The sequence below is a fragment of the Mobula hypostoma genome, chromosome 9 (genome assembly GCF_963921235.1).
Source record: "Mobula hypostoma chromosome 9, sMobHyp1.1, whole genome shotgun sequence".
Lineage (NCBI taxonomy): Eukaryota > Metazoa > Chordata > Chondrichthyes > Myliobatiformes > Myliobatidae > Mobula > Mobula hypostoma.
Window position 1 is genome coordinate 140,301,799 of NC_086105.1, and position 18,285 is coordinate 140,320,083.

Consider the following 18,285-nt stretch of genomic DNA (forward strand, 5'->3'; position numbering starts at 1 on the left):
GGGCGACCCAACCCAGCGCTCCGCCTGAGTCATCTTCCTCTTTTATGGGCACACGGGTGTTACAAGAAAAGTAACGCGTTGAGGACACACTGGGTGTGGTTTGGATTACCTGAAGGGGTGTGGCCGGAGCGGGCGGGGTTGCGGGGAGGTGCGAGCGAGCGACGTGTCAGTGGGTCAGTGCACGCTGCCGCTCGGGAGCCGGTCTCAAGGGCTGTGAGGAATGGCACTGTCCCAGCTGCAGTGCCTGGACGAAGGCAACGTCAACTTTCGCACCAATGAGTCGAAGCCGGAGTTCTTCTACAGCGAGGGGCAGAGGCTGGCCGTGGAGGCGCTGGTGGCGGAAGGGATTCACGCGTTTAATGAGACGGTGACCAAGGAGAAATTGAGGGAGTTCCTCTCCGAGCTGGACATCCAGCAGATCCTGAGGTCGGTCAGGGATTTCCTGGACGAAGAAAGGGCCGGCAGCTTGCGGAATGAAGCCGGCGAGGAGCCGGGTCCCGAAGCGAAGCGCACGCCCCTCTCGCTCCACTATTGGCCGGACTCCTCGGACGTGTCCCGGCCCAGCTTGGACCTGGGCTGGCCGGACTGCTCCGGGTACCGCGGGGTGACCCGCGCGAACGTGTACACGCAGCCCCCCATGGAGGGCTCCGTCCACATCAAGGAGATGTTTCGCCGGATGATCAGCCAAGCGCAGAAGGTGAGAGAGACTTTACGTAGCACCCGTCAGTAGAAAACTTGTGCACAGCAGGATCCCAGTGCTGTGATGACGACTGTTTCTTTGAAGTTCTGGGGATGGGTGGGGAAGTAAACTTGCCCCTCTGTAAAATAGTTTCACTGTGATCCCTTTCCATTCCTCTTAAGGAGTTGAGATGGGGCTTATGGTTCAGTATTCGATGCGCTTCACACAGCATCTCTGATGACGCTGAGCTCCCTGGTACTGCGAGATTAAGGCAGGCGAATGGGATTTGAAACTGAAAATCATCTGCCGTTTAACGGTGGAGGAGACTTTAATGGGGCGAGCGACCCAATCCTACTCTTATATCTTATGGCTGACAGTCGGTACCACGCTGTCTCAATACTGTGCGCCCTCAATTTGTGCTGGTGTCAGCTTAGATTGGGGTCTGGGAGTAGGACGTGGAGTATGTCACCCACTGGAAATTAAGTTGAATCTAAGTTGGTTCAAATAACTTCACAAATAATTAAAATAGGAAAAGAAAATCCTAAAAGTTTCATTAGTTAGACACCAATATAAGCATTTCTTTCGTAGGATGCCTTAGGGAACATTGGAAGAGAAACATTGGTGGCAAAAATAGGAAAACAGATTATTATCTGAATGGTGGCCGATTAGGAAAAGGGGAGGTGCAACGAGACCTGGGTGTCATTATACACCAGTCATTGAAAGTGGGCATGCAGGTACAGCAGGCGGTGAAAAAGGCGAACGGTGTGCTGGCATTTATAGCGAGAGGATTCGAGTACAGGAGCAGGGAGGTACTACTGCAGTTGTACAAGGCCTTGGTGAGACCACACCTGGAGTATTGTGTGCAGTTTTGGTCCCCTAATCTGAGGAAAGACATCTTTGCCATAGAGGGAGTACAAAGAAGGTTCACCAGATTGATTCCTGGGATGGCAGGTCTTTCATATGAAGAGAGACTGCATGAACTGGGCTTGTACTCGTTGGAATTTAGAAGATTGAGGGGGGATCTGATTGAAACGTATAAGATCCTAAAGGGATTGGACAGGCTAGATGCGGGAAGATTGTTCCCGATGTTGGGGAGGTCCAGAACGAGGGGTCACAGTTTGAGGATAGAGCGGAAACCTTTTAGGACCGAGTTTAGGAAAAACTTCTTCACACAGAGAGTGGTGAATCTGTGGAATTCTCTGCCACAGCAAACTGTTGAGGCCAGTTCATTGGCTATGTTTAAGAGGGAGTTAGATATGGCCCTTGTGGCTACAGGGGTCAGGGGGTATGGAGGGAAGGCTGGGTTCTGAGTTGGATGATCAGCCATGATCATAATAAATGGCGGTGCAGGCTCGAAGGGCCGAATGGCCTACTCCTGCACCTATTTTCTATGTTTCTATGTTTCTAAAAGGCAGAGGGATGTGGATTTAGAGAGCAACTACACCGGTGTTATTTAGCAGACCTAAATTATTTAGTACCTAGTTTCCTTAACAATTTATGGTTTAACCATTCTGATTCATCCATGCTTAGAATCTTAAAACTTTAGAATTGTGTAACTCTAGTGCTGCATCATAAGTCAGTCAAGTTTAAATTAATGTACTGCATTCATAGAGTAAAGTTTAAGTGTTCCTGCTGTGGGAGATTCTGACACCTTGATGGAGTAACATTGCTAAACATTTCCTCTCAGTTTATAAAGTTAGTCATCTTGTCTCTGTTGAACCTGCCTTGTGAAGGCACGAGGAGCGGTCAGGGAATGAATCAGAATCAGGTTTAATAGTCATAGTCATACTTTATTGATCCTGAGGGAAATTTGGTTTCCTTACAGTTGCACCAACCAAGAACAGAATATAAATATAGCCATATAAAACCATAAATAATTAAATAATAATATGTAAATTATGCCAGTATAAGTCCAGGACCAGCCTATTGGCTCAGGGTGTCTGACCCTCCAAGGGAGGAGTTGTAAAGTTTGATGGCCACAGGCAGGAATGACTTCCTATGACGCTCTGTGTTGCATCTCGGTGGAATGAGTCTCTGGCTGAATGTACTCCTGTGCCCAACCAGTACATTATGTAGTGGATGGGAGACATTGTCCAAGATGGCATGCAACTTGGACAGCATCCTCTTTTCAGACACCACCGTGAGAGAGTCCAGTTCCATCCCCACAACATCACTGGCCTTATGAATGAGTTTGTTGATTCTGTTGGTGTCTGCTACCTTCAGCCTGCTGCCCCAGCACACAATAGCAAGCATGATAGCACTGGCCACCACAGACTCGTAGAACATCCTCAGCATCGTTAAAGGACCTCAGTCTCCTCAGGAAATAGAGACAGCTCTGACCCTTCTTGTAGACAGCCTCAGTGTTCTTTGACCAGTCCAGTTTATTGTCAATTCGTATCCCCAAATATTTGTAATCCTCCACCATGTCCACACTGACCCCCTGGATGGAAACAGGGTCACCGGTGCCTCAGCTCTCCTCAGGTCCACCACCAGCTCCCTGGCATATATCATGAAATTTGCTGTCTTTACAGCAGCAGTACAGTGTAATGCATGATCATAAGGGGAAAATGTGAATTGCAGAAAGTGTATATATTAAATGGCTAAATTAAATTAGTGCAAAAATAGAAATAAAAAGAAGTCATGGGGTAGTGTTCATCAGTTCAATGTCCATTCAGAAATCTGATGGCAGAGGGGAAGAAGTTGTTCCTGAATCGTTGAGTGTGTTAATTACTGAGCAAAAACCCTAGACTCGTGTAAAAAAAAATCCGTAAAGTGACGATGCTTTCAAAAATAATGATAAGTTTCTAAATATAAACAAATTTACTGTAAGTAGCAGTAAACAGTAAAAAACTAAATTACATCAATATTTGGTGTGACCCCCCCTCCCCCCGCCTTTAAAACTGGATCAATTTTCTTAGGTACACTGTCATGCAGTTTTATAAGAAAATTGGTTGGTAGGTTATTCCAAGCATCTTGGGGAACTTGCCACAGTTCTTCTGCAGATGCTGGCTCTCTCACTTGTTTCGTTCTCTCCAGGTAATCCCAGACAGCCTCAATGATATTGAGATCAGGGTTCTATTGAGGCTATATCATCTGAAACCATAAAAAAATCTAGTGTGTCTAAGACTTTTGCACAGTACTGTATGTTGTGGTATTTGTTACTGTAAGTTGCAATGAGAAATCTATAAAAATAGATGAGTAGTGCAAAAAATGAGACAGTGTTCATGGTCCTTTCAGAAATATCTGATGGTGGAAGAGGACTAAAGAGGTGGAAGCAAACATAGCTGTCCTGTTCATTGAGGCACGCAATGACCCAAACCATGACAAGTTTGTAGTCCGCTTGGAGGAGAATCTGGGGATGTTAATTGAAATATTGCCATGGGATCTTTCATTTGAGAGAACGTGCAGAGTCCTGGTTTAACATCTTTTTTGAAGTAAGAGACCTGTGACAATGCAGAGCTCCCTCAATACTGCTCTATATGCTGGTACCCACACTTAAAATATTATAGTAAAGCCATCCGTTAGTCTTGCGAGACCATGGATCTGCGCCTGGAAAGTCTTCACTCTCCAGGGCGCAGGCCTGGGCAAGGTTATATGGAAGACCAGCAGTTGCCCATGCTGCAACTCTCCCCTCTCCGTGACACCAATGTTGTCCAAGGGAAGGGCATTAGGACCCATACAGCTTGGCACCGGTGTCATCGCAGAGCAATGTATGATTAAGTTCCTTGCTCAAGGACACAACACATTCCCTCGGCTGGGGCTCGAACTCACGACCTTCAGGTCACTAGTCCAGTGCCTTAACCACTTGGCCACGTGCCCACTCAAAATGTTATAAGGATCAATCTATTTGTCATATACATTTATATGTACAATGGGTTCTGGTTGATATCGGACCAGTACATTTTGGCTACCAAAGTTTAATAGAAATACTTGAAAAGACATAAAAAGATAAATTGAGTAATGAATTATGTACTTAAATGAAATACAAAACAAACTGGAACACTACCAATATTACTACAGTCTATAAAATTGTAGTTCTTAATATTTATTGACGGAGGAATTCATCCAGTGTATGCTTCCATGTTCTTTTGACTGTAAATGAACAACATCAGTGCAGGCACCTAGTGCAGATATTGGACTACCTTTATTTAATGCTATTAATGATTGCATCCTCCAAATCTTCAATCAGGATGCTTGTTGATACCTCTCTAATTCTTCATAGTACCTAACTTGTTGAAGTAGCAAAATTGTTTCCTTTTCACTCCCGCCGGGTTCTGGCATTAGTGAGCCTGAATGTTTGAAATCATAGTGAATGAAACATTTCTGAATCATCTTACAGAGTGGGTAACTTCACTCACCCCAACACTGAGCTGATTCTACAACCCCTAGGTTTGCTGTCGAGGTCTCTATAACTCATGTTCTCAATATTATTTATTTTTATTTTGTTTTCCTTTATCTTTTTGCACAAATGGCTGTCTTTGCACATCGGCTGTTTGTCCATCTTTGTGTTTAGTTTTTCATTAATTCTATTGGGTTTCTTTGTACTAACTGCCAATAAGAAAATGAACCTCAGGCAGTATATGATGACATATATGTACTGTGATAATAAATTTACTTTGATCTTGGGGGTAAAAACAACATTCAATAATTATAATACATTTGAGTTTAAAGTACATATGGAATAAAATGTGCATAAATACATAAATACCAGCAGGTATTTACATTGTAATCAGCATTATAAAAGTGCTTTAAAGTGTTTACATTACTGTGACAGAGGTAATAGATAGAGTGGGAGGTGGGGTGGCTAACTAGAGTGGTTGATCAAATTAACTGCCTGAGGAAAGAAACCTTCTGAGACGATGTGAAATGTCGCACTGAAATACTATAATGTTGATACCACAAGCTTGGTTCAATTTAATGTCAGAGAATGTATACAGTATACAACCTGAAATCCTTGCCCTTCACAGACATCCACAAAACAGAGAGAAAATAAATTCCAAGGAATGAATGACGGAAAAATGTTAGAATCCCAAAGCCCCCCTCCCCCCCCCGCAACCCACCCACCATGCAATAACAAGCCCCTAGAGACCATGATCTAGAGTCCATTAAAAACTACTGCCAACCCAACATTTCAACAGGCCCTCTCTCTCACCAATGGGGGAGAAAGAGATATCGCGTCTGTCACATTGAAAGGGAGACCAGTAGCTCGCTGTTCCAATATTAAGTTCTGTAGCGTCGCTGATTGGAGTTCCCCCGACTCGAACCAGCAGACTTTCTCTCACCGTCGAGAGAGAGATCGCTCGAGTAGAGAGGCCTTCGGTAACTGCACCCACTGCCTTGATGTTCCGATTTCCTGCGACGCTTCTGTCAGCGACGTTGGCAAGGAATTGGATCATCGACAGGGCCGCACCCTGAATGTACATTGTCTTCTGAGCTGCTTCTGGAGATACTGAAATGCCAGGTGGCTCGGTGAATTCTAAGAGCGAGACCTCACTGCCCATGGCATAAGAGTAATGTAAAATATTTTCATTGAAATTACTTTTGCCAGATGCTATCTATTACTATAATGCAAGTGTTTATTTGTGAAATCTAAAATTCCAACACTATAAGGATGAAATTCAACTTACTTTGGTATAAGAAAATGACTGTGTATAGATAGCATTTTCAGTAGCATAGTAAATATTGAAACTGCACAACTTGCAACAACTTGGCTGAGTGTTTTGAACTAATCTTCCAATTTGATGTAATTAAAACAGTAAGACATAGGAGAAGAATAAGGCCACTCAGCCAATCAAGCTTGTTTTATTCCATCATGACTGATTTATCACCCCTCTCAGCCCCATTCTCCAGCTTTCTCCCTGTATCCTTTGACACCCTTACTAATCAATAACCTATCGACCTCTGCCGTAAAAATGTCAAATCACTCGGAGGATTCACCCTCCTCTGGCTAAAGAAACTCCCATCTCTGTTCTAAAGGAATGTCCTTCTGAGGCTGTGCCTTCTAGTTCTAGACTACCCCCCACCCCATAGGATGCATCTGCTCCATACCCACTCTATCCAGACCTTTCAGTATTCAATAGGTTTCAATGAGATCCCCCCCCTTCTCCCCCCCCCCCATTCTTCTGAACTGCAGTGAATACATGCAGTAACTCTTTCATTCCCAGGATAATTCTAGTGTATCTCTTCTGAACTTCTCTATCTACATTACATGTTGAAGTAGGTCCATAACTGTGTAGTGTGTTCTCCTCAACATCCTGATTCAATGAATCAGCTGCTGGTTCTGAGTTGCAGAGTCCACCAGGAAAAAAATGTACAGAAAGTACACGTCTCCCTTCCAGTGATGGTCCTATTAGCTCAACATTTAACACCATTGTTCCTACGGTGCAGATCTGTACCTCCCTCTGACCACAATCCGTGCCGATTGGAAATAACACCTCCAACTCGCTGACAATAAACACTGACGCACCACAGGGATGTGCGCTTAGCCCACTGCTCTAATCTCTCTGTACCCGTGACTGTGTGGCTAGGCACAGCTCAAAGAGCATCTGTAAATTTGCTGATGATACAACCATTGTTGGCAGAATTTCAGTTGGTATCGAAAGAGCGAGCGAACGGGAACAAGATGTACCAGTTAGTTGAGTGGTGTCGCAGCGACGACCTTGCACTCAATGCCAGCAAGACCAAAGAGCTGATTGCGGATTCAGAAAAGGTAAGACGAGGGAATAGAAACCCAACCTCATAGAGGGATCAAAGTGGAAAGAGTGAGAAATCTCAAGTTCCTGAGTGTCAGTATCTCTGAGGACCTAACCTGGGTGCAACATATCGATGCAGCTTTAAAGAAGCCAAGACAGTGACTATGTGTCCATTCAGAGTTTGGGGAGATTCTACAAATATCACAAGGAGAGCATTCTGACTTGCTGCATCACTGCTGGTATGAGCGGGTTACTGCACAAGATCAAAGTAAGTTGCAGAAACGTAAAACTGGTCAGCTCCATCATGGGTACTAGCCTCTGTAATCTGAGACATCTTCAAGGATTGGTTCATTAGGAAGGCGGCGTCCATTGTTAAGGAACCCACCTCCAAGGACATGCCCTCTTCTCATTGTTACCGTCGGGAAGGAGGTACAGAAGCCTGAAGGCACACACCCAGCAATTCAGGAACAGCTTCTTCCCCTCTGCCGTCCAGTTTCTAAATAAACATTGAGCCCATGAACACTACCTCACTACTTTATTTATTTCTGGTTTTTTTGTATTACTTATTTTAACATAATTTAATAGACATATATATGCTTAATATAATTCAGTTTTTCCCCACTTTCTTTATTTATCATGTTGTATTCATTTGTTGTACTGCTGCCTAAAGTTAACAAATTTCGCAACATATGCCAGTGATAATAAACCTGATTCTGATTCATTGTTAGCACTCTTGTCATTGGTAAATTTGTTTAAGGTCACGCACTGAGGTACAGTTGGAAAAACTTAGGTTGGCATTCCATCCATAAATCATTTCATTACCACAGTATGTTGAAATAGCACAAGGAGAAACAATAACAATGCAGAATAAAATGTTATTCAGAAAGTGCAGTGTTGGTAGACAGTAAGGTAGAGGTAGATTACAAGGTTGAGGGTCTATCTTATAACTATCTTATCAATAGTCATTCGAGAACATTGAGCAGAAAAGTCTAGCTGACATTCAGGTATATCATTGAAGGAGTTCACCTGTGTGGGAAATGCTATTACTGGCATTTACTAGATGTGAAACTGCCTTCAGGGAGAAGGTAAGGGATTCTTTGGCACTTGGGGAAGAGCAGAGGGGTACCTTTCTACAATAAAACCAGAATATGCTGTGATTCATAAACACAAGACATTCTGGAAATCTGGAGAAACACACACAAGATGGTGGAGGATCTCAGCAGATCAGGCAGCATCTATGAAAGGAATAAAGAGACATTTCAGGTGAAGAGCCTTCCTCAGAATCTGCTGTGAATCTTAGTGGTTCGGGAAACCTGGTGAAGGCCACATGAGCTCACTTTCTTCTCCATAGACGTTCCCTTTGTAAGGTGAGAAGTGGAAGTGTTCACTGATAATTACAGTGTTCAGTCTGTCCTCAACATCATGCTGCCTGTGCGAGTGGGTGTGTAGGTGGGAGGGAGGGGAAGGCAGTTGTCTTGCTGCTGCTGTTGTTGCTTGTATTGTTCTGCTGAACGTGGTGGGCATGCTGTGTTGGCGCCAGAACATGTGATACTTACATCCTTGGGCTGTGTTGGTTGTTAACGCAAGTGACGCATTTCACTGCGTGTTTCAATGGACATGTGACTAAATAAAGCAGAATCTGAATGCAATCAGACAACATTCAAAAATGGATGCATAGCTGGCAAATAACATGTACCGCAAGTGTGCCAGGCAGTTACCATCTTCAACAGGAGAAGCTTCAACCATCTATATTTGACATTTCCGTGGTATCGCCATTGGCCAGTTTCCCACAGACCATTGACCAGAAATTTATCCGGATCAACTGCCTAAATGTTGTGGCTACAAAAGCGAGTCAGAGGCTAGCACTCATCTCCTCACTCTCCTAGGTCTTTACACTATTTACGAAGCAATGAGTTGCTCTCTACGTGTTTGGGTAAATACAGTGCCAATGACTCCTAAGAAGCCTGATGCCATCAAGGCAATTGGCCTGTTTGATTGCCGCCTCACCAAGAACCATAAACATTCATTGGTGCACGATGTCTGCAGTGTGTGCCATTTGCTAAAATACCCTCAGTACCACTTTATTAAGTACCCCCTGTATCTAATAAGGTAGCCACTGAGTGTTCAGCTGCTGTAGCCCATCCACTTCAAAGTTTGGCGTATTGTGCATTCTGTGATGCTGTTCTTCACACCACTGTTGTAATGTGTGGTTATTTGAGTTACTGTCACCTCCCTGGTCAGCTTGAAGCATTATGGCTATTCTCCTCCGACTCTTTCAGTAACAAGGCTTTTTTTTCCTCCACACAACTGCAGCTCACTGGATTTTTTTTTTTTTTTTTGCTTTACCAAAAAGAACAAGGGATAGCAAGGGCATTGGAACAAGTTCCCCTTCTGGTTGTGCATCATCCTGACTTGGAACTGTAATCACCAGTCTTCCATCGCGGGGTCTAACTCCTACAGTTCCATCCCTATAGGCATGGTGGGTGTACCTTCACCAGACAGGGTCATAGCTGTTTAAGGAGGCATCTTGCTCCCCGCTTTCAGTTCAATTAAGGATGGACAATAAATGCTGACACATTTATAAATGGTGAGGTGGGCCCGGGGGGGTGGGGGCGGGGGCACTAGCCACTTGCTGAAAGTTAATAAGGGAATCTGCCTGACCTTCTGAAAGCTGCCGTTTTGTTTGAGGTGATGTGGTAAGTCACCAAGTCTGGTAAATTTCTACAAATGTACCACGGAGAGCATTCTGCTCGGCTGCATCACCCTCTGGTACAGAGGGGCCACTGCACAGGAACAGAAGGTTGTAAACTCACCCAGCACCATCATGGGCGCTAGCCTCCCCAGCACTAAGGAAATCTTTATTGTTAAAGTGGATGATGTAGCTAATATCACTGCTTGTGGGAGCTTTCTGTGCCTAAGTTGACTAAGATATTTCCTGCATTATCCCATCAGCACAAACTTGTTAAAAAAAAACATGTTTGTATATTACATTTATGTTATCCTGAAACATGGAACTACACAAAACCTGCTGCAAAATAGATATCCATTCTATGAGAAGCACAGACAAGGTCGGTGGCCAGAATAAACCCAAGAGATTCTGTAGATGCACACAACGCTGGAGGAACTCAGCAGGTCCAACACCTTCTATGGAGAGGAATAAACAGTTGATGTTTCAGGCTTTGATCCTTCTTCAGGACTGGAAAGGAAGGGGGAGGATGCCAGAATAAAAAGGTGTGGAGGAGGGGGAAGGAAGGATGACAATTCAGAAGGTGATAGGTGAAGCCAGGTGGGCTGGAGGGGAAGGAATCTGATAGGAGAGGAGAGTGGACCACAGGAGAAAGGCAGGTGAGAAGAGGTAACAGGCCAGAGTGGGGGTTAGAAGATGAGGGGAGGGGGAAGGAGAAATTGATATTCATGCCATCAGGTTGAAGGGTACCCAGATGGAATAGTGGGTGTTTTTCCATCACCCTGAGATTGGCCCTCATTGTGGCACAAGAAGAGGTCATGGACTGACACGTCGGAATGGGAATCAGAATTAAAAGGTTTGGCCACCGTGAAGTTCCACTTTAGGCAGATGGAGCTGAGGTGCTCAACGAAGTGGTCCCTCAAGTTTACGATGAGTCTCACTAATGTCCTTCTCACTGTTTCACTTCAGTATATCCTCCTATTGTCTCCCTAATGAACCTGTGAATCATCACTTCTGGTCTTATCAACCGCTGAGTAAATAACTTTCTCCTTAATTCCTTTGTTACTTGCAGTTTTAGTTTCTATTTTCTATATGGAAATTTATTTTTCTAAGCCAACCCCATCTGAAAGGAATTTCATTCATTACTAGCAGTGAAATGAGTTGCAGCCACAAGCAGTAGTACAGTCTCACTGGTCTACAGGTTCCTAAAAGTTAGTTCTATTTGTCACATAAACATTGAAATATACAGTGAAATGTGTCATTTGTGTCAATAAGCAACATAATTTGAGCCCGTGCTGCGGGCAGCCCTCATGTCTCTATGCTTCCGGTGCCCGTACAGCATTCTCACAGCTTACTAACTATAAGCACAAGAGATCCTGCAGATGCTGGAAATTCAGACAACACACATCGAATGCTGGAGGAACTCAGCGGGTCAGGCAGCATCGATGGAAAGAGGGAAGAAAAGAGTCAGGGCTAATGAAGGTCTTGGCCTCAAATGTCAACTCTTCATTCATTTCCGTAGATGCTGGCCGTAACCCTAATGCTGAATTCCTCGAGCATTTTATTAATAACCGTAACCAATACGTCTTTGGAACATGGAAGGAAACCAGGGCGCCCAGAGGAAACCCACGCGGTCATGGGGAGAACGTACCATCTCCTTACAGGCAATGGCGGGAATTGAACCATGATCTTATAGCTGGCACTGTACAGTGTTACACTAACCGCTGCAATCACTGTCATGTGACCATGACACGTAGTAACAAAATTAGGCTATTTAGCCAATGAGTCTGCTCCGCCATTCCATCCTGGCTGAATTATTATCCCTCTCAACCCCATTCACCTGCCTTCTCCCTGTAACCTTTGTCCTGTCTAGTCAAACATCAGAGCAAATGACTATTAACTGCTTTCTTCCTGTTCCCAGGTAATTGCTGTTGTCATGGACATATTTACAGACATCGATATATTCAAAGACTTGCTGGATGCTAGCTTCAAGAGGAAGGTTCCTGTCTACATCATTCATGATGAGACTAACATCAAATATTTCCTGAAGATGTGCCAGAATGCGGGAATGCATATGGGAATGCTGAGAGTAAGTAAGCAAATGAGTAGACAGCCATGCTGATCAGCCTTGGTGTCGTGTGATTCACAGTTGAAATATCAAGTCCATCAGATGATCACTTTTTTCAAAAAAAGATGAAATACCTTTGCACTGGGAGGAGAGGGAAAATTCTTCCTCCTCCTGGATTCTGCACTAGGATACTCAAAGATCCTTTATTTATTTGTGTAGAAGTTAATGTATTTTAGAGTGTGACTTCATGCTGGATTAGTATGGACATGTATCCAAAGTCACTTCCCATTTCCATGGCTGGCATCAATTCTCTTAAGGATTCAGAAAGTCCATCATATAAAAGACCATAAAATGTAGGAGCAGAATTAGGCCATTCAGCCCATCGAGTCTGCTCCATCATTCCATCATGGCTGATTTATTATCCCTCTCAACCCCATTCTCCTGCCTTCTCCATGTAACCTCTGACACCCCTACTAATCAAGAATGTCTGCTTTAAATGCACAGCACGGTAACGTAGTAGTTAGCATAATGCTACTACAGTGCCAGCGACCCAGGTTCAATTCCCGCTGCTGTCTGTAAGGAGTTGTATGTTCTCCCCGTGACCACGTCCAAAAGAATAACTGGTTGGTAGGTTAATTGGGCGGTGTGGGCTGGAAGGGCCTGGTATCAAGCTGCAAGACTTTTTTTAATGACATGGCCTCCCCGGTCATTTGGCAGTAAATTCCACAGATTGACCACCCTCTGGTTAAAGAATATATAAAGAGCAACACATCTATACAGGGAAAGAAACATGAGTGATTACAGATTTGGATTAGGAGTGGAAGTGGACCATTCACATTCACACATTTGATACACTCAATGGTCACTTTATTAGGTAAAGCTTATTAAAGCAAATATCTAATCAACCAATCACATGGCAGCAGCTCAGTTTATAAAAGCAATGCTGACATGGTCAAGAGATTCAGTTGTTGTTCAGAACAAACATTAGAATGGGGAGGAAATGTGATTTAAGTGACTTTGACCCTGGTGCCAGATGGGGTGGTTTGAGTATCTCAGAAACTGCTGATCTTCTGGGATTTTCACGCACGGCAGTCTCTAGAGTTTACAGAGAGTGGTGTGAGAAACATAAAACGTCTGGTAAGTGGTGGTTCTGTGAGTGAAAATGCTTTGTTAATGAGAGAGGTCAGAGGAGAATGGCCAGGTGAGTTAAAGCTGAACGAAGGCGACAGTAAATCCAATAACCACACTTTGTAACAGTGACATGCAGAATAGCATTTCTGAATGCACAACACGTCGAACACAAGGTTCCTAATAAAGAGGTCAGTGAATGCATTTGTACTTTGAGATATCCCATCTATGCCAAGTATCACTCCAATAATCATTCTTTGCTGATAGCAAAATGATATTGAAAAAAACGTTACATAATAATAAAACACCCTTGATTATAAAAAAGAATCTTTTGTTACACCAGCTTTAATGCTACGGGAAACACGCATCTGGGCTATGGATTTATCCTTGTTAGTGAATTATTACCCAGATTATTTCTTTTAACAAGCCGAATAGTATTATCACTTTACAATCACCTTTGAACTCTAAGCTCTGAGCATCTGATACTGGCTAACAGGCTTCCATTTTAAATCACATTCATGCCAGAATCTCACGTGATTCCAGCTTTTTTGTTAGGCTGCCATCTCTTGGATCCGGAACTGGACTGATATTTCAGTTTGAGCTGTATAAATTATAACAGGTCAAAGCAATGTAATCTATCTCATGGGAGAGGAAAGAATCGCCCAATATTTATCTAATTTTTTTTTACCTCTGCATTCAATTGTATAAATTCCAATGAATATTTCCTGTCCCAGTAGTAAAGGAAACCACCCTGCTTCAAGCTTTTGGTCATCTGCTCTAGTATTTCATCAATTTGCTGTCAAATGTTCTTTTGTTCTTATGAAACACCTGACCCACCTAAAGATTAGCTTTATTTGTCACATGTATATTGAAACATACACTGAAATGTGTCACTTGTGTCAAAGCAAATCTGTGAAGATTGTGCTGGGCAGCCCCTCAAATGTTGCCACATTTCTGGCACCAACATAGCAAGCCCACAGTTTACTAATCCTAACAGCGCATCTTTGGAATGTGGGTGGAAACCAGAGCACCCGGAGAAAACCCAGGCAGTCACGGGGAAAATGCAGACTTCTTTCAGACAGTGACAGGAATCGAACCCCAATCTTACAGTGGCTACTGTAGAATGTCGCTACTCTACTGCACCACCATGTTTAAGACTCAGCTGTTTTATCATTCACAGGCAAAAGGTGAACTTTGCAGGAAAGGCCGACTCTTACTGCCTTTAAGAAGGTGTTGTGGTGCTGCGTCCTTGAACTTCTGGTAGAGCTGTTCCCACAGTGTTATCGGAGAGGGAGCTCTAGGATTTGGACAGTTGAGACTGAGGAAACAGTGATTACTTTTCCATATCAGAATGCAGAATCATTTGGAGGACATCTGTTGAGGGTTCTGTTCCCATGTGCCTTGTGTTTTGTCCTCATTAGAGAATAATAGGTAGTCAAACAACACAAAATAGGTCCTATATCTCGCCATGCCTTGGAGACCGTGAATTCCTTATTTACACGGGCACCACTTTGTCATCAGTTCCCTCCAAATTCTATGATTGTCCTTCGCAGATGGAAATCTACCAAACTCATGTGCTTGGGATGTGGGAAACCCAGATGGCCACAAAAAGTACTTGCAAATGCTACACAGGCAGTAGCTGAGTTTGTGCCTGAACCCAGGTTTATACCTGTACCACTGCCTTTGACCTCGTGAGGCATAAGACAGAGGAGCAGAATTATGCCATTCATCCCATCAGTGCTCCACCACAGGATTGACTTATTTTCCCTCTCAGCCCCATTCTTCTGCCTTCTCCCTGTAACCTTGGACACTCTTCCTATTAAAAACTTATCAATCTTTAAATATAAACACAAGAAAATCTGCAGATGCTGGAAATCCAGGGCAACACACACAAAATGCTGGAGGAACTCAGCAGGTCAGGCAGCTTCTGTGGAATTGAATAAACAGTCAACATTTCAGGCTGATATAGCTAATGATTTGGCTTCCACAGTGTCTGTAGCAATGAATTCCACCAATTAACCACCCTCTGGCTAAAGATTTGTTTTTCATTCCCGTTCTAAAGGGATGTCCTTTTATACAGAGGCTGTGTCTTCTGGTCCTAGATTCTCCCACTATTAGAAGCATCTTCTCCATGTCCACTCTATCTAGGCCTTTCAATAGGTTTCAATGAGATCCCCCTCATTCTTATAAAACTCCAGTGAGTAAAGGCCTAGAGTCATCAAATGGTCCTCATATGTTAACCCTTTAATTCCCTTTTATAGTATTTTTTAGAACCTAATTTTAGAACATGGAACATACAACACAGAAACAGGTCCTTCGGTCCACAATGTTGCACTGAATCAAATGTATTAGTAATCAGATGGACAACTAAGCTTATTCCTTATGCCATATCCTTCCAGTTCCCCCACATTCATGTGCCTATGTGCCTACACGTCTCCTGAAGTCCCTAAAAGGCCTCCCTGCCCCCCCCCACCCCGCTCACCAGGCAGCATAGAAACATAGAAACATAGAAAATAGGTGCAGGAGTAGGCCATTCGGCCCTTTGAGCCTGCACCGCCATTTATTATGATCATGGCTGATCATCCAACTCAGAACCCAGCCTTCCCTCCATACCCCCTGACCCCTGTAGCCACAAGGGCCATATCTAACTTCCTTTTAAACATAGCTAATGAACTGGCCTCAACAGTTTGCTGTGGCAGAGAATTCCACAGATTCACCACTCTCTGTGTGAAGAAGTTTTTCCTAACCTCGGTCCTAAAAGGCTTCCCCTCTATCCTCAAACTGTGACCCCTCGTTCTAGACCTCCCCAACATCGGGAACAATCTTCCCGCATCTAGCCTGTCCAATCCCTTTAGGATCTTATACGTTTCAATCAGATCCCCCCTCAATCTTCTAAATTCCAACGAGTACAAGCCCAGTTCATCCAGTCTTTCTTCATATGAAAGACCTGCCATCCCAGGAATCAATCTGGTGAACCTTCTTTGTACTCCCTCTATGGCAAAGATGTCTTTCCTCAGATTAGGGGACCAAAACTGCACACAATACTCCAGGTGTGGTCTCACCAAGGCCTTGTACAACTGCAGTAGTACCTCCCTGCTCCTGTACTCGAATCCTCTCGCTATAAATGCCAGCATACCGTTCGCCTTTTTCACCGCCTGCTGTACCTGCATGCCCACTTTCAATGACTGGTGTATAATGACACCCAGGTCTCGTTGCCTTTTCCTAATCGGCCACCATTCAGATAATAATCTGTTTTCCTATTTTTGCCACCAAAGTGGATAACTTCACATTTATCCACATTAAATTGCATCTGCCATGAGTTTGCCCACTCACCCAACCTATCCAAGTCACCCTGCATCCTCTTAGCATCCTCCTCACTGCTAACACTGCCACCCAGCTTCGTGTCATCCGCAAACTTGGAGATGCTGCATTTAATTCCCTCATCCAAGTCATTAATATATATTGTAAACAACTGGGGTCCCAGCACTGAGCCTTGCGGTACCCCACTAGTCACCGCCTGCCATTCTGAAAAGGTCCCGTTTATTCCCACTCTTTGCTTCCTGTCTGCTAACCAATTCTCCACCCACACCAATACCTTACCCCCAATACCGTGTGCTTTAAGTTTGCACACTAATCTCCTGTGTGGGACCTTGTCAAAAGCCTTTTGAAAATCCAAATATACCACATCCACTGGTTCTCCCCTATCCACTCTACTAGTTACATCCTCAAAAAATTCTATGAGATTCGTCAGACATGATTTTCCTTTCACAAATCCATGCTGACTTTGTCCGATCATTTCACCGCTTTCCAAATGTGCTGTTATCACATCCTTGATAACTGACTCCAGCAGTTTCCCCACCACCGACGTTAGGCTAACCGGCCTATAATTCCCCGGTTTCTCTCTCCCTCCTTTTTTAAAAAGTGGGGTTACATTAGCCACCCTCCAATCCTCAGGAACTAGTCCAGAATCTAACGAGTTTTGAAAAATTATCACTAATGCATCCACTATTTCTTGGGCCACCTCCTTAAGCACTCTAGGATGCAGACCACCTGGCCCTGGGGATTTATCTGCCTTCAATCCCTTCAATTTACCTAACACCACTTCCCTACTAACATGTATTTCGCTCAGTTCCTCCATCTCACTGGACCCTCTGTCCCTTACTATTTCTGGAAGATTATTTATGTCCTCCTTAGTGAAGACAGAACCAAAGTAATTATTCAATTGGTCTGCCATGTCCTTGCTCCCCATAATCAATTCACCTGTTTCTGTTTGCAGGGGACCTACATTTGTCTTTATCAGTTTTTTCCTTTTTACATATCTATAAAAGCTTTTACAGTCCGTTTTTATGTTCTCTGCCAGTTTTCTCTCATAATCTTTTTGCCCCTTCCTATTTAAGCCCTTTGTCCTCCTCTGCTGAACTCTGAATTTCTCCCAGTCCTCAGGTGAGCCACTTTCTCTGGCTAATTTGTATGCTACTTCTTTGGAATTGATACTATCCCTAATTTCTCTTGTCAGCCACGGGTGCACTACCTTCCTTGATTTATTCTTTTGCCAAACTGGGATGAACAATTGTTGTAGTTCATCCATGCAACCTTTAAATGCCTGCCATTGCATATCCACCGTCAATCCTTGAAGTGTCATTTGCCAGTCTATTTTAGCTAATTCACGTCTCATACCTTCAAAGTTACCCCTCTTTAAGTTCAGAACCTTTGTTTCTGAATTAACTACGTCACTCTCCATGTTAATGAAGAATTCCACCATATTATGGTCACTCTTAACCAAGGGGCCTCTCACGACAAGATCGCTAATTAACCCTTCCTCATTGCTCAAAACCCAGTCCAGAATAGCCTGCTCTCTAGTCGGTTCCTCGACATGTTGGTTCAAAAAACCATCCCGCATACATTCCAAGAAATCCTCTTCCTCAGCACCTTTACCAATTTGGTTCACCCAGTCTACATGTAGATTGAAGTCACCCATTATAACTGCTGTTCCTTTATTGCACACATTTCTAATTTCCTGTTTAATACCATC

The 18,285-nt window shown here is 43.7% G+C and overlaps 2 protein-coding genes across 3 annotated transcripts in view; one reads left to right on the forward strand and one right to left on the reverse strand.

Annotated features, from left to right (window-relative positions):
- slc5a10 (solute carrier family 5 member 10) overlaps window positions 1-18,285 on the reverse strand; it is a 186,176-nt gene that overhangs the window by 42,123 nt on the left and 125,768 nt on the right. The gene's annotated exons all lie outside the window — the stretch shown is intronic.
- LOC134352111 (protein FAM83G-like) overlaps window positions 127-18,285 on the forward strand; it is a 55,322-nt gene continuing 37,163 nt past the window's right edge. The window contains exons 1-2 of one of the 2 annotated variants that reach the window (XM_063059313.1): window positions 127-697; window positions 11,979-12,146. In XM_063059313.1, coding sequence (XP_062915383.1) covers window positions 221-697; window positions 11,979-12,146 — 645 coding nt within the window. In that variant the 5' untranslated portion in view covers window positions 127-220. Of the gene's footprint in view, window positions 698-7,024; window positions 7,389-11,978; window positions 12,147-18,285 lie in introns of those variants that run through there. The other variant, XM_063059314.1, reaches the window with a different exon arrangement.